The sequence below is a fragment of the Bombina bombina genome, chromosome 4, assembly GCF_027579735.1.
Source record: "Bombina bombina isolate aBomBom1 chromosome 4, aBomBom1.pri, whole genome shotgun sequence".
NCBI lineage: Eukaryota > Metazoa > Chordata > Amphibia > Anura > Bombinatoridae > Bombina > Bombina bombina.
In genome coordinates, this window is record NC_069502.1 from 333,347,980 (window position 1) to 333,365,235 (window position 17,256).

The following is a 17,256-nucleotide window of genomic DNA, read 5'->3' on the forward strand; positions in this document are numbered from 1 at the left end:
CCCGGACACCGCCACAACTATAATAAATGTATTAACCCCTAAACCGCCGCTCCCGGAGCCCACCGCCACCTACATAATACCTAGTAACCTCGCCCCCCCTCCCCTCTGCCTCTGAACATCGGGCGATTGAAACTGAACTTTGTGAACAGTGAAACACACAGACTGTGGATAACTGTTCCCTGGGACCGGAGGGATTGATTTTTTGTTTTGACTCATATTGTTTGAAGATCTGTAACTCAAAGCAGCTCTTACGCCTCTGATGTCTCTGCTTGAACAGCTTAAAAGGTCTCAGGTCACTATACAGACCTGAGAAGCTGATTGGTGAGTAACGGCTCCTGGTAGCCAAACATCAACAGCTTGTGACTGAGTGAATTACTAAACAGTGATATTCGAACTTCAAGAGATGACAGGTATTGTAAAACCGTATCTTTAAGTGACATTAAGAGGCTTGGATTTTATAAAAACATTGCCTAGGAAAAAAAAGGGATCCTTTGCTTTATTTCAATATACTGACTAATTTGTGGATACAAAAAAACGAATTAAAACTTGTGTAAAAGGCACAAAAAGGAGAACTGTATTGACCAAATTGTTTCAGATTGAATACACGATTTAAAGGGACAGTCAACCTTGACAATAATGTGTTCCCTATCATTAGTTTGGTCCTTAATAAGGTCTCCTACCTGTGTCCCAGAACGCTGCTCACAACGGTGTGATTGTTATTTTCATAAGAATGCCGATGTTTGCCGTTTTAAAATGGCCCCCAACTCCTCCTCCAATGACATCACTCATGTCTCCTTTGCAAAACACTGAGCGGTGTCTCTATGGGCTCGCAAATAATCGTACCCCGACGCATGCGCATGCGCATTGTCAAGCCGGTGACGTCACTGCACAAGTTCACCCGGAACTTTTGTATGCCAATTTAGTTCCTAGGGAACAATTTGTCACTCGCACTCGCACAATCCCACCCGGGCTCGCCTCAAAATGCCCCAAAACCTCTAGCATCCATGTGGCCAGGATCATCCTCATGTGTATATATAAAACAGAAACCAGCACCCAGATACTCACATCTCTGACGCTCAAATCGATCGGGCTGGCTTCTGATGGTGCAAGCTTTAAAACGCTCCCCAACACTTCCGGTGGGGGTTTTGCGCATGCGCAGTTAATAGGTGCACAATGTGGTGACGTAATCAACGTCATAAACGTACACAGGCACGAAATTTGAAAAACAGAAAACGAAGAGGCCTGAGAATGAAGAAGACGGCGGTAGGAGCAGTTGGGGGGCCATTTTCAAACGGCAAACCTCGGCAATCATATGAAAATAACATTCAGACTGTTCTGAGCAGCGTACTGGGACACAGGTAGGAGACCTTATTAAGGACCAAACTAATGATAGGGAACACATTATTGTCAAGGTTGACTGTCCCTTTAAGTACATTTGTATTCATTCGCTGTATCTTCTTCTTTGGTATAATTCTCTGTTTTATATGAGGTATTTGAATATAAAAGCTTGCATACTGAGACTATTTGTATCAACTAAGTCAATTGTTATTAATTAAATGTATCAACTGAATTAATTGATTTTAACTCTAGTTGTATTTTTAATTCCCATATAGAATAGTAAGTGAAATTAAGACACCGGTGTCTGAAAAATATAGGAATAATTGTCAGAATTTTAGAGTGTTTAATAAATATTTTGATGTGTTTATAATTTGTGTGAAGATTTTTTATGTTCAAAAAAATTTTATGTTCAAATTTAAATATTTGAAGGTAACTTTCTAAAAGAACTTCTCTTAAAGTAAACCTCAGGCACATATGATTGGAAGAAGATATTTCTCTATTTTTCCTTGATTTTTTCCTTGATTTTAAAGTGATTTGATTTTGACTTTTAAAAAAACTTTTGATTCAACATAATATATATTTGTAAGGACATATTTAATAGCAGACAGCTCTTTGAGCGCCTCCTACAATCTCCCCTCTTTTTAACTTTTGTTACTGGTTACATTTTTTGGAGAGAAGTGTAACATTAGTGGGTGTGCATGGTGCTGCTGGAACCAGGCTCCTAGACAAACTTTGTTGATTGACCTATAGTAACCCCTATCATGCCCCCCCTATACCGCCGCCACCTATAATAAATTTATTAACCCCTATCCTGCCGATCCCGGACCCCGCCGCAACTAAATAAATGTATTAACCCCTAAACCGCCACTCCCGGACCCCGCCGCCACCTATATTAAACTTATTAACCCCTATCCTGCCCCCCCTACACCGTCGCCACCTATAATAAATTTATTAACCCCTATCCTGCCCCCCCTATACCGCCGCAACCTATAATACATTTATTAACCCCTATCCTGCCCCCCCTACACCTCCGCCACTATAATAAAATTATTAACCCCTAAACCTAAGTCTAACCCTAACCCTAACACCCCCTAACTTAAATATTAATTAAATACATCTAAATAAATTTAACTCTTATTAAATTAATTATTCCTATTTAAAACCAAATACCTTTAAAATAAACCCTAATATAGCTACAATATAAATAATAATTATATTGTAGCTATTTTAGGATTATTTTTATTTTACAGGCAAATTTCAATTTATTTTAACTAGGTACAATAGCTATTAAATAGTTATTAACTATTTAATAGCTACCTAGTTAAAATAAAGAGAAATTAACCTGTAAAATAAAAACTAACCTAAGTTACAATTACACCTAACACTACACTATACTTAAATAAATTATTCCTATTTAAAACTAAATACTTACCTGTAAAATAAAGCCTAAGATAGCTACAATGTAATTAATAATTACATTGTAGCTATTTTAGGATTTATATTTATTTTACAGGCAACTTTGTATTTATTTTAGCTAGTTAGAATAGTTATTAAATAGTTATTAACTATTTAATAACTACCTAGCTAAAAGAAATACAAAATTACCTGTAAAATAAATCAATGGGATGTCGAGCAGCAGCGAACATGAACTTTTGCTATGGTCAGACTCCCATTGATTCCTATGGGATCCGCCGCCTCCAGGACGGCGGTTTGAAAACCAGGTACGCTGGGCCAGAAAAGTGCCGAGCGTACCTGCTAGTTTTTTGATAAGTAGCAAAAGTAGTCAGATTGTGCCGTACTTGTGTGCGGAACATCTGGAGTGACGTAAGAATCAATCTGTGTCGGACTGAGTCCGGCGGATCGAAGCTTACGTCACAAAATTCTACTTTTGCCGGTGTAAAGGGCTTGATAACTTAGGCGAATCAGCCTCGCCACAAATACGCTGCGGAATTCCAGCGTATTTGAGGTTGACGGCTTGATAACTAGGGGCCATTATATATATATATTTATTTTTAATTTTTTTTTAGATACTCTGGTTAGATATGTCTTAAAAGGACATAAAACCCAAAATGTTTCATTCATGATTCAGACAGAGTATGCAATTTTAAACAACGTTCTAATTTACTTGCTTCATTATCTTGGTACCATTTGTTGATGAAGCAGCAATGCACTACTGGAGTCCGATGAATGCATTGAGTGAGCAAATAACATAAGGCATATACAGTATGTGCAGCCACCAAACAGCAGTTCCTGAACAAAACAAATTAGATAATAGAAGTAAATTGGAAAGTTGTTTAAAATAACATGCTCTGTCTGAATCATCACAGAAACAAAATTGGGTTTCATGTCCCTTTATTAATTGTCAAATATAAATGAGACATTGAGAAATGTTATGTCCTTGATTTAAGCACTAAGAAATTCCGATTATCCTAATATTTTGAAGGTATAATCTAGATTTTATTAAAGACACAGAGACGAGTATTTTTGCATTCTCTCTTTTTACTACTCAATGCAGCTTTTAAAAGTAACAGAATGACATAAACAAACATATTAAAACAGCATAGAAAACAGATAACCACAATAAGTAGCTAGAGATAGAGCTAACTTATAACTCCAAGAAAAAAGTGACCAATCAGAGAAGGAATAGTGACCATAAACTGTCCAATGAGCATCCAAACTTCCTCTTTCTTGACTGATGCTCACCAATGGAAAAATTTTTAGAACTAGTAACAGTCCAAAAAGTCCTAAACAGAACAAAACAAATGTATAACAGTTGAAAGTTTGATTGAAGAACAACTTGTGGGATAAGAACTTGATTGCAGAAGAAGACTTGGATTTAAGGATACTTGTAAGGTGAAAATCCTCTTGAACAGAAGGTACAAATCCCGATTTAAGGAAAGGATTTCTTTCAGATGGAAACTGTCAAAATAAGAAAAATAAGTAATAATAACCATATAACAATCCTTAAAGGGAGGGTATCAAACACAATTGAGGAGGGAAAATACTCGTCTCTGTGTCTTTAATAAAATCTAGATTATACCTTCAAAATATTAGGATAATCGGAATTTTATTACAAGACCAGAGACTCCTATTTTTGCAAGTTTAAAGCACATCAATCCTATCATAAACTATTTAAGAAAATAAGTTAAGTGAGGCATGTTGAATGGGTCTGAAATAGAATTGTTTAAAGGTAGAGTCTGAAGACCAATCTGCCGCATCCAAAATCCGCTGAAGTGGAGCAGACTTCAAAAAGGCTTTAGAAGCAGCAGAACCTCTAACTGAATGGGCTGAGAAAGAAATATCGATCCCAGCTTCTTTCATGACCCATTTAACCCATCTCGCTATGGAAGTAGAGGATACAGCAGCATGAGGGGGAATAAAGGAAATTAAAAGTTGGTTATTAGAAGGATTTCTAAAAGGTAAAGTTTTGGATTCGTAAGATTTCAAACATTCAACCACACAAAGGGAAGGTTCAGAAGGAAGGTAAGGGTAAAAGATAGATGTGGAAAGGGTTTTAGTTCTTCTTGAAATGAAGAAAGTAACACCCTCCGGAGAGAAGCGTTTAGCATTCCAGTCTAGGGCTTTAACGTCAGAAACTCTTCTGAAAGAAATTAGGCAAAGAAGAGTGGCGAGTTTAACTGTGAGTTGTTTAAAAGATAATGAGGCATTATGTGGCCAGGACTTAAAAAGGGAAAAAATTAAGTCCACATCCCAGAAAAATTCATGTTTAGGAACTGGAGGTCGTTTTAGTCTCATGGCTTTGAGGATTCTACAAACTAAAGGATGTTTACCTACAGGAACATTATTAACCAAAATATGCCTAGCAGAAATAGCTGAGCGATGGACATTGATGGTTCTATATGCTAAACCTAAATCAAAAAGGTGTGATAAGTAATTAATAATGTCAGTTAAATCTGAAGAAATGGGATCCAGATTCCTTTGCAAGCACCAGCTAGACCATTTAGACCAAGCGGCAAAGTAGCATCTACGAGTGCCCGGGGCCCAAGATTCCTGAAAGAGGGATCTTGCTCCAGCCGAAAGGCCTCGGAGAGCCCAGGGTCCCCTGAGATCGTCCATGCTACCAGGAGAAGAGAACCTTGAAGGACTAGATCGTGATAATTGCCCTCTGGATCCGTTAGAAGATGGGGAAGACAAGGAAGAAGAATTGGGAGATCTATGGACATTTCCAGAAGGGATGGATACCATGACTGTGTCGGCCAAAGAGGGGTCACAATCATTAGACGAAGGAGATCCCTGCGGACAATCGAAATTGTCCTCGGGATCATCGAGAATGGAGGAAACGCGTAGACTCCCAGACGCGGCCATGGATGGAGAAAAGCATCTATGGCAGGTGCTTCCGGATCTGGGCGCCAGCTGAAATAAGGAAGGATTTGAAAATTTGTCCTGGATGCGAAAAGATCCAAACAAAAGCGACCCCTGAGAGATTGGAGAGAGAGAAAAAGACTCCTGTCCAATTTCCAATCGCTGAAATCCGTCAAATGACGAGATCCCCAATCCGCCATTGAATTCGATTGTCCTGGAATATATTCTGCTCTGACTGAAATGTTCCTGTCCAAACAAAGATGGATAAAATCTTTGGTGATATTGGACAGATCCCTGGACTTGGTGCCTCCCAAACGATTGAGATACTGCACCGCAGATATATTGTCCATGCGCAGTAAAATAGAAACTGGAGAAGAAGACTTTGCAAAACTCTTGACTGCAAACGAGCCAGCCAATAATTCTAAACAATTTATATGAAAGCGTTTTTCTTCCAGAGTCCATTTGCCACCTGTGATGGAAGGACCGCAACGAGCTCCCCAGCCTGAAATGCTGGCATCGGATTCGATGATGAAATCCGGAGTTTTGCCAAAAATGGCTCTGCCGTTCCAGGCCTCTAAATGTGAAAGCCACCAAGAGAGTTCTTCTTTCGCTTCTGGAGATATGGGAATCAAATGAGAGTAGGAAAAACCTTTTCTCAAATGAAGGATTTTCAATCTTTGAAGTTCGCGATAATGAAGAGGGGCAGGAAAAATAGCCTGAATAGAGGATGAAAGTAACCCTACTATCCTGGCTATAGTTCTGATGGGGACTGAATCTTTGGATAAAGTTTTGGAAATCTCTTTCTTTATATTCTTCACTTTGTCTAATGGGAGACTCAAAGTGGAAAGGATTGTATCTATCTTGAAACCTAAAAAGATTAAAGATTTGGTAGGAACCAGAACTGATTTCTGTTTGTTTACTATGAAACCCAGAGATTCCAAAAGGGAAACTGTTGAAAACAGATGGTTCTGGAGTGAGAGGAAATTCTGGTCCATAATAAGTATGTCATCCAAATAAATAATTAGACGGACACCTCGAAGTCTCAACCAAGCTATTACAGGTTTGAGTAATTTTGTGAAAATCCAAGGAGCAGAGGATAGGCCGAAAGGAAGACAGGTGAAATTCCAAAACTGATCTTCCCAACGGAAGGTTAAAAATTTCCAGTGCTCTTGAGCGATTGGTACGGTTAAATAGGCGTCTGTGAGATCTAAACGAACTAACCAATCGTTTTCCCTTAGGCATTCTCTTAATAAGTGAATGCCTTCCATCTTGAAATGATGGTAAACAACGTAAGCATTTAAAGATTTCAGATTTATAACTGGTCTGAATTGGTTGTTTTTCTTTTTGACAAGAAAAAGATTGCTTAAATAACAATCTTGAGGATGATGGACCGGAAGAATAGCTTTTTTGGAAGAAAGGGAAAAAATTTCTTTTTGTACCAGAATTTTGTCTATTTGGGAAAAATGAATTGGTTGTGGAAATTTTATTTGAATGGGAAGGGAAATAAATTCTATGAAAATTCCTGATACCGCTTGAAGAACCCAAGGGTCGGAAGTGATTGAAGCCCAGTTTTGGGCAAATAAAGCGATTCTGCCACCAATTCTGTTTCGGGAAGAAGGGATTTGAGGGGGAACCAATAATCTTACCTGGAGCTTGTCTTGCTCTTGATCTACCCCTGAAGCCTCTTTGGTTCCAAGGGCGGCTCCTTGCTGGGAAGAAAGTTGTTGAGGTTGTAGGCTCTTGGAAACTTCTGCTGAATTGATATTGATGTTGGGTAGAATAATAGGGTTGATGGGACTGGTTATAATGAGACCTGGATAGGAATGGTTGACGGCCGGGAAAGCGGCCTCTGCCTCTCCCGGCCCTGTCAGAGAAACTCTGATTAGGGTAAAAAATCTTTTTAACAGAAGTTTTAACCTTATTGAGATTTGAAAAGGTGTTCACGTATTGATTGAGCTCTTTCAAATAAGAGTCACCAAATAACAACCCATTGTCATCCGGGGATATTTCATTGGAAGCGAAATCCGATATTTTTGGATCGATTTTTCGCAATATATTTCGTCGTCTCTCTAGGGTCATGGCAGCATTTGTATTGCCTATAAAGCATAGGAGCCGTTGGACCCATTCTCTGACAACATATGGATCCAATGGGGCATTCTCTGCAACACCCTGTTCTGAAAGTTCGAATAACTTGGTCAGGGGGCCTATGGAGTCTAACAATTTATCTTGACAAATCCTCCAGGATCTATCAATTCCTTTTTTAACTTTGTAACCTGGGGCACCAATGAACTTAAGGATTTTAGGGTCAACCTCAGGGGTGATTGATGCATTTTTAGGGAGTAATGGGCGAGGACATTCCGCTCTCATCTTATTGCGAGACTGTTTCTTTAAAGGTTTCCTGAGCTGGAAGTCGATAAATTTTGCCACCTCTATATTGGGGCACCATTCCGCAGAGCGGGGATGGTGAAGCTCATCAGGATTAAATCTTGGAATACCCAGACAATCTGTGAATTCTGTCTCCTCCTCAATATATTCTTTTAATTTTTTATGCATTTTCTTATGCCTTTTAATAGCAGGGGTATAATCTGAATTTTCAGATTCTACATCTAAAGAATCTGAGTTTAAATCTGTATAACTACCATCCTCAGAGTTGTTATCCTCAGAGGATGATTTTTCAACATTATTTTCATTTTCTTTAAATATTGTACTTGTGTTATTATCTCCCATTTGGACACCCCTGGGATTTGGGGTTCTGTTAGCAGCAGTTTTTGTTCCCTTGCTGCGAGGAATTGCGGTGTCAGACAAAAGCTGACGAGATTTTGTTATAAGCTTTTTGCTGGCAATTACAGAAATTGAGGGATTTTTTCTCTTTAAAGATTTTTTAGTTTCTTTAATGACCATTAATGAAGACATTTTATTGAAAAGATTGTTCATTGAAGAATCAATCATAATTTGAACAGTCTGTGCTGTTAAAGGAGGAGTACTTTCTGGGTTTTCAGACATTTTATAAACTGAAAAAAATTTTAATTTATAATTTAAATACAACTTTATAAAGTTCCTTAATAAATTAAAAAGCACAAAATTTAAATATATTAGGAAATATTTTGAACAAAATATCTAAATTACCATTAATTTATATATTAATAACACTTAGAGTGATTTAACAAATATAAAAACCGCTTAATAATGCAAAAGTAACTTGTGAAGTATTACCACAAGATGGCAATGTAGGCAAAGAAATGGTTAGTGAAATAAATTGCTTTTGTTTGTGAGGGAAGATGGCAACAAATGTTGTCGGTCGTGAGGTGAATCTAACTCAGACTGACTGGGAAGGCAAAACACGTCAGACTGAGGGGGCGGGAAGGAAAGTCCGGCCCACAAAATGGCGACCGGAACATTAGTGACAGAGGGAAATGGAGGAGAGAGACTGACTGATAAACAGTTCAGTCAGAAAAACGGAAACCGGAGGTAATGGGGTATTATTTTAACTGAAATATAAAACCGGAGGGGAAGTGGAATGTATTCTCATGTATATAAAAAGTAAATAGCCGAAAAAACGGAAGCAAATTTAAAACATTAAAACGTTTGTTAAATATAGCATAAGCCAAACAATGAAATGGGGCAAAATTATGCAAACTATGAGGAATAATAACTAAATGAAAATAAACAAATATATTGAATAAAACTATAAACTTTATTGGAGATAAAATTTATAATACTTATCTTGCTGAGCAGCAAAAAGAAAGAGGAAGTTTGGATGCTCATTGGACAGTTTATGGTCACTATTCCTTCTCTGATTGGTCACTTTTTTCTTGGAGTTATAAGTTAGCTCTATCTCTAGCTACTTATTGTGGTTATCTGTTTTCTATGCTGTTTTAATATGTTTGTTTATGTCATTCTGTTACTTTTAAAAGCTGCATTGAGTAGTAAAAAGAGAGAATGCAAAAATAGGAGTCTCTGGTCTTGTAATAAAATCTGCAGGAAAGATAATTTAAAAATATAGCTTGTGAGTCTATTTAACTAGATAGTTACAGAAAAATGTAATTCTGAAGATTTCCTGTTGTGTAATGCATAGGGGGTTGTACTCTTATAGCAAGCTTTTTTCCCTTTAATTTTCATTCTTCAAAGCTTGTATTGGAATGTTTCACCTTGTACCTGAGCAGTGTTGCTCTAATTTCATATCCCTGTGGTAACTTATTTATTATCAATAACTGTGCAAATTCAACCCAAAAATAGTTAAAGCCAATATTTAAGTTTTATTCTAAAAAACAAAAGTATGGGGATGTCTAAGTTGTCCATTTAACGAAAATTCTAAATTTAAATTCTGCACCCTATTTCACAATGTTCCATTAACTATACACAAGGACAACTAGTGAAAGATGTTCCATACTTCAGGATATTGTCCTTTTAAAAAGTAAATTAAAATTGCAGTGTCGGACAATTTTCTTATTCTCCCAGCCTCTTCCTTCTCTTTTCTTCTTGCTTTGCTCTTCTTAGTTTCAAATATTCTTCTATATAGCTCTAAGATCTTTCTTGCTCTAGAGACATTGTTTATATTATAGCTTATGATTGAATTGCATGGGTTTACTTCTGGACACTTATTGTTAATAGTTCGAGATTGGTCTCCCATTCATCGACTCATGTTGAACTTTTGCATAGTCAATCTTTTAGACCCTTATAACAGGCCAGGTTTTCATTATAGCTGAACCAGTGCACAGGTGAAATAATTAGCTAATGGGTGAGAGCAGGTTAGTAACCATGGTGTTACTGATCAGCTGATTACTTCACCTGTTCAGTAATAATGAAAACCTGGCCTGTTGGAGGTAGGTGAGGACCGCAGTTGTGAAACACTGCTTTATAAGACATATGCCAATGAGGATCCTACGAGACCAAGGCTCCACTAAAATAAATCATATGCTGTTGCTCCACTGACCATGTATTTTTTTTATATACAACTTTTTGTATTAGGTATTGGAACAATTCAATGGTAAAGTCTTCTGTTTTTGTTATGTGTATTACATTCAATAAAACAGTTAAAGTAAAAAAATAAAAAAACATTTAAAAATTAAAAACATTAAAGAAGGTTAAGCGTTTCATTTTGTATTAAATGGACACTTATAGCTATAATGTCATAATGCCATAGCTTTTGTGTGTTTAAATTAAAATGTAATAGATGGCTTTAGCAAAAGGTCTTTGCTACTGAATTTATTTTCATTGTTGTAACCAATTTATATGTATGAGAAATAAAAGTTGAATTCCATTTGCAGGTTTAACTTTCGCAGTTTACGCTGGGCCAAAGCCATGATGTACGCTATCGAAGAAATAAATAATCGAAATGACATTCTTCCTAATATTACTCTTGGTTACCAGATATTTGATACATGCTTCACCATCTCCAAAGCAGTGGAAAGTACCCTGACATTTCTGACTGGACAAAATGAAACACACCCCAACTTCCGATGCAGTGCTGGGGCTCCCCTTGCTGCAGTGATTGGAGCTGGAGGATCAGCCTTATCTATTGCCACTGCCAGAATCCTAGGACTGTACTACTTCCCTCAGGTAATCTCTCAGAACATTTTCCTAAATAATATACATTTTTTTATAAAATGCTACAAATATTAGTTACATATTTAATTTATCACTTGCTGATAATTATTGTGCAAATAAAACTTGTGAACATGAATGAAAATGCAGGTTTGTTATTAATCTGTCTTTCTTAAAGGGGCACTGTAGTCAACTTTTGTGTCATTTGAATGAAGGTAAACTCCCCAAACATTGATTTGTTATTATACTAGCAGAGACAAGTCCATCTACATAAGTAAAGAATCATCAGTTGTTGTTATTAGCCAGTGAGGATTAGCAGGACGCATACAACCAATACTACATTATTTATTTCAATTTAAAGTGACTGTAATTGCTATGTTTGTCTTATTGAATGCAGTATATCTACATGAACCTAATGATCAGTTCTAGTCAGGGGCCTCAATCTTCCCTCTATTAATACTTTAATAATACCACTTAACTCCATCTCGTCATTCTACTTCATTCTACCAGATATGTTTAATTCATGACACAGCAGGGGGTGCAGGAAATCAGAAACTGTCCTGCTGTATATATTCAATAGCAGAACAAGCTTACTTGTTTCATTCTAGGTTGTGTGCCCATCGACAATATGTAAAACAATAGAAACTGCATTTACATATTCTAGGCAAAAACAGACACATATGATCTTTATTTGTTTGTTTTAAGATATGGTAGTTTCTGATTGTCTGTACCACCCTCTGTGTCAATGGGGAAAAAAAATGCTCGGAAGAAGGGACGAAGGGGGTAAGCAGTGTAAATCTTACTTTTTCATATGAATGTTAGTACAATCTTCCTCTAAAGATGATAAAGATCACTGCATATAGTAATAAAGTACAATGCACCTATGTGATTTATATTTACAATTATTCAATTATTTAATTTCTAGTAGCTACATCTTCTAGTGACAACACCTGTGTGTCGTTTTCAGTTTAGTAGTATTTTCATTAAAGTTTTCTCTTGGATGCTTTTTTGTGAAGTCAGGTAATAATTTGGGTAACATATTATCTCTACTTTGAACAAACCTATATTTGAAATGTAAAAAATAATACTTCTAGATTAAATTAATTTTGTTCTATATTTCTTTGAAAGAAGTAGATCTTATTAGGAAATCAGGAACAACACGTGGGTGTTCACTGGGTTCATATATGCATATGTACCCTTAGTTATTTCTGATATATTTTGGGGTAAGCTCCAAGAATGGGAATCATTGACTGAAAGCAATTTGCAATTTAACATTTAGGTGATGTAGGAGAAACTAAAATTAACTACCAGCATAACACATGGTAGGATTGTTATCTTTAAATCTGTTTCATTATTGACTTCTTCATGGAATAGACTAGGTGACTCCAAGAAATATACAAAAACAAGTAGTAAGGCAATTTCCTCCAGTCCTTAATCTCAGTGATGCTAAGATAACCAACAGAAGGACACCAATTCCCTTTGTGTTTCTAATGCACTTATTAATGTCTATGTATATGGCATACTATATATATATATATATATATATATATATATATATATATTTCTTTAATACAGTTGGTGAGAGCTCATGATCCATTACTCCTGGGAATGACTCTTCCTTACCACTATGAGGAGGCAAAAATGTCCAAACCCCAAGAGCCCTATAAAACCCCTTCCACCTTACACATACCTCAGTCTTTACTTCGCATCTGCTGGAGGTGGTCGAAGAATGAAGATGTGCATTTGATTCTTCAGAAAGAGGTGTTTTCAGTCTATATTGAGGCTTGGTTTCCCATTAGAGTACAGTGCTTGTCAGAGGGATGTACATAGGGTATGGTTTGTGATTCTTTTTTCACCTCATGGGAGATAATTTGTCACAGGGACTTGTCTTTTGCCTCCCTCTACGTATCTACAATATACTCCTATTTCATTTTTTACTTTTGAGGTAAAATATCTTTCTTTTTTACATAGAGATGTTAAGGTGATATTTTCTAGTCAGCTTTTTACAGCTATACTGCATCACTTTCAAGTGTTTAAACATTTGGTTATTATGGCCCTTTAAATACAATGCTGTATACAAAATAAAATACAAAATAGAAAGTGCAAAGTTTAAATGTAATACATTTAATCTGAAGTAAAAAGTGATATAAAATAGATAGCACAAAGTGTTATCTCCTTCACATACATAAATGCAGGGAATGCCAATTTTAGAAGTAAAGCAAAATCTGCCTTTTGAAAATTTCGCTAGGGATCTCCCAGTGCTTGAGGATCATTTTGGAATATTTCACCTGAGCAGAGAGATTTTAACCTTTTAATGCCGTTATGCCGTTGTATTCCATCATCTAAAGCTTCCAATCATTTCTGTTCCTTTCGTCAGAATAAGGAACAAAAGGTTGACTCCTCTGCCCAGTCTGGAGGCCTAGTGCTAACTGGAACAAGTCAAAGCAGGCTAAAAAAAATCTCTCACCACTACTAAATATGCATGAATGTGCGGCCCCCTGATCCAGAAGTTCTGGTAGGGGGCAGGTTAAGTCTCTTTCTGAAGGTTTGTTTTCAGTCTGTTTCAGATCCCTGCGTTCTGAATATAGTATTCCAGGGATATTGAATAAGATTCAGAACAAGGCCTCACAGAGGATGTTTTTTTCTGTCCAATGTGCAAAGAAATCCTTTAAAAGTTCAAGCTTTTTTTTCAGTCTGTCTCAGATCTGGAAGCTATGGGACTGGTTGTACCAGTTCCTTTAGAGGAACAGAGGATTTTATTTTATTTAAATCTCTTCATTGTTTCACAAGAAGAAATGTACTTTCAGACTAGTTCTGCATCTGAAAGTTCTGAACAAGTTTGTAAGGATTCCATCTTTTAAAATGGAATCTATTCAGACTATTCTGCCTTTTGTTCGGCAAGGTAAGTTTATGTCCAAAATAAATTTAAAGGATGCTTACCATGAGAACATTACCAGTTTCTGAGGTTAGCCTTTCTTGACAAGCATTTTCAGTTTGTTGCTCTACCATATGGTCTGGCTACAGCTCCAAGAAAATATTTACAAAGGTTCTGGCTGCCCTTTTACCTTGTATCAGAATTCAGGGTAGTGCAGTGTTTCCTTACCTGGACGATATCTTTGTTCAAGCTCCATCTCTTCCTTTAGCAGAATCTCACACCATTTGACTTTTGTTTTTTCTTCAACAACATGGTTGGAGGATCAGTTTTCCAAAAAGTTCTTTGATTGCTTAAACATAGGTTCAGTCTCCATGAGGCTTTCTCTAACATTTCCCCTATGTTGCTATTTGTATGGATGTTCTAGGTCTTATGATTGCAGCTTCAGATGCAATATTGTTTACTCATTTTCATGAGACCTCTTCAGCTGTGCATGCTTCTACAATGGTACAGAGATTACACTTAGCGGCCTCAAAGGATATTTTAAGTCAGTCTCTAACTTGGTGGCTGGATCATCAGTTTATTATTCTAGGGGCTTCTTTTGCTCATCGTACCTGGACTGAGATCACTACAGATGCAAGTCTCTCAGGTAGGTGAGCTGTTTGGTGGTTTCTAAGAGCACAGGGAGATTGAGATCTTCGGGAGGCAAGGTTACCAATAAATGTTCTAGAACTCAATGCTATTTTCAGGGCTCATCAAGTTTGGCCTCTGTTAAAAAGAGATTAAAAAGAGATTCTCATCCCCATTTTCAAACAGACAATGTCACTGCATAAGCTTAAGTCAACAATCAGGGGGAACACACAGTTCCATAGCCATTAGGTAAGTGTCTTGAATTCACTTCCAGCTACACTGCTCATAGGTCAGATCTGGTCTCCACTCCGTTGCATAGGATAGCTCCGGGAGGTGCGGTTATGACAAACAGCATGTCATAATTTCAAAAGTGCTATAACATGGTACACACCCGCGGCCGAGTGAGCCGCAAACAAAATACAAAAAGGGCAAAAAGGCAGCACTCAAGGGAAAGTCAAATAAATTTTCAAGACTTTATTGAGTTATTTAAAATTGCACACTCCAACACCTGGAGGACAGAAGAAAAGAACAATCCTTATGCGTTTCATGCCCGTAGGCACTTAGTCATAGGATAAATACAACACTAATCTGCTTCCCTTTTTGTTGACCTCTCATCCAATCAAAAGGCTTCTGATTTTACATAATCAAATACGTCAGCAAAAAAGGGAAAAAAGGCCTCTATGTATCAAGCCGTCGACTTTCTTGCATTCAATGGCACCGATACGCTCACCTAAGATCACCTGACATCACCGCCGCGGACCTGAATACGTTCTCCAGAATTATCAAAAAAGCTGTCAAAAAGCCGCGCACCAAGTACGGGGCGATGAGCAGCGGAGTTTTGATAACTTACAGTCATCGATCTCGCTGCTCTTCGGCTTTTTCACAGCTTTCTTGCTACCCTGTCAATAAACACCGACACTATACTATACTGTTTACCCCCTATACCGCCGCTCCGAGACCCCCCGCAACTAAATAAAGTTATTAACCCCTAAACCGCTGCTCACGGACCCCGCCGCAATGCTAATAAATGCATTAAAGCCTTAACCCGCGCTCCAGGAGCCCACCGCCACCTACATTATACTTATTAACCCCTAATCTGCTGCCCCCTATACCACCGCTACCTACATAAAGTTATTAACCCCTATCCTGCCACTCCCGAACCCTGCCGCAACTAAATAAATTGTTTAACCCCTAAACCGCCGCTCCCAGAGCCCACCGCCACCTACATTATATTTATTAACACTACACTATAATTAAACAAATTCCCTAAATTAACTACAATTAAATACAATTAAATACAATTAAATACAATTAACTAAAGTACAAAAAAACAAACACTAAATTACAGAAAATAATAAAATAATTACAAAAATTTTAAACTAATTACACCTAATCTAATCCCCCTAATAAAATAAAAAAGCCCCCCAAAATAATAAAAAGCCCTACCCTATACTAAATTACAAATAGCCCTTAAAAGGACTTTTTGCGGGGCATTGCCCCAAAGTAATCAGCTCTTTTACCTGTAAAAAAAATAACAGTACAATCCCATCCGGAGCGTAGTGGGTCCATTTTCAAGACATCCAACGTGGAGCATCCTTCCAGGCCGACGACTACCCGATGAATGAATATTCCTTTAAATGACGTCATCCAATCGGAATTAAGGTAGGAAAAATCCTATTGGCTGATGCAATCAGCCAATAGAATTGAAGTTCAATCCTATTGACTGATGCAATCAGCCAATAGGATTTTTCCTACCTTAATTCCGATTGGCTGATAGAATTCTTTCAGCCAATCGGAATTCAAGGGACGCCATCTTGGATGACATCATTTAAAGGAATATTCATTCGTTGGGTAGTCGTTGGCCTGGAAGGATGCTCCGCGTCGGATGTCTTGAAGATGGACCTGCTCCGCTCCGGATTGATGAAGATAGAAGATGCCACCTGGATGAAGACTTCTGCCCGTCTGGAGGACTACTTCTGCCCGGCTTCGATGAGGACTTCGGCCCGGTTGGGTGAAGACTTCTCAAGGTAGGGTGATCTTCAGGGGGTTAGTGTTAGGTTTTTTAAGGGGAGATTGGGTGGGTTTTAGAGTAGGGTTGGGTGTGTGGGTGGTGGGTTTTAATGTTGGGGGGGGTATTGTCATTTTTTTTACAGGTAAAAGAGCTGATTACTTTGGGGTAATGCCCCGCAAAAAGTCATTTTAAGGGCTATTTGTAATTTAGTATAGGGTAGGACTTTTTATTATTTTGGGGGGGCTTTTTTATTTTATTAGGGGGATTAGATTAGGTGTAATTAGTTTAAAATTCTTGTAATTATTTTATTATTTTCTGTAATTTAGTGTTTGTTTGTTTTTGTACTTTAGTTAATTGTATTTAATTTCATTTAATTGTATTTAATTATATTTAATTGTAGTTAATTTAGGGAATTTATTTAATTATAGTGTAGTGTTAGGTGTAATTGTAACTTAGGTTAGGTTTTATTTTACAGGTACTTTTGTATTTATTTTAACTAGGTAGCTATTAAATAGTTTACTATTTAATAACTATTGTA

The 17,256-nt window shown here is 37.3% G+C and overlaps 1 protein-coding gene across 1 annotated transcript in view; it reads left to right on the plus strand.

Annotated features, from left to right (window-relative positions):
• The window catches only part of LOC128657435 (vomeronasal type-2 receptor 1-like), a 216,234-nt gene that overhangs the window by 115,016 nt on the left and 83,962 nt on the right, over positions 1-17,256 (plus strand). The window contains exon 2 of the mRNA XM_053711787.1: positions 10,929-11,220. Coding sequence (XP_053567762.1) covers positions 10,929-11,220 — 292 coding nt within the window. The remainder of the gene's footprint in view (positions 1-10,928; positions 11,221-17,256) is intronic.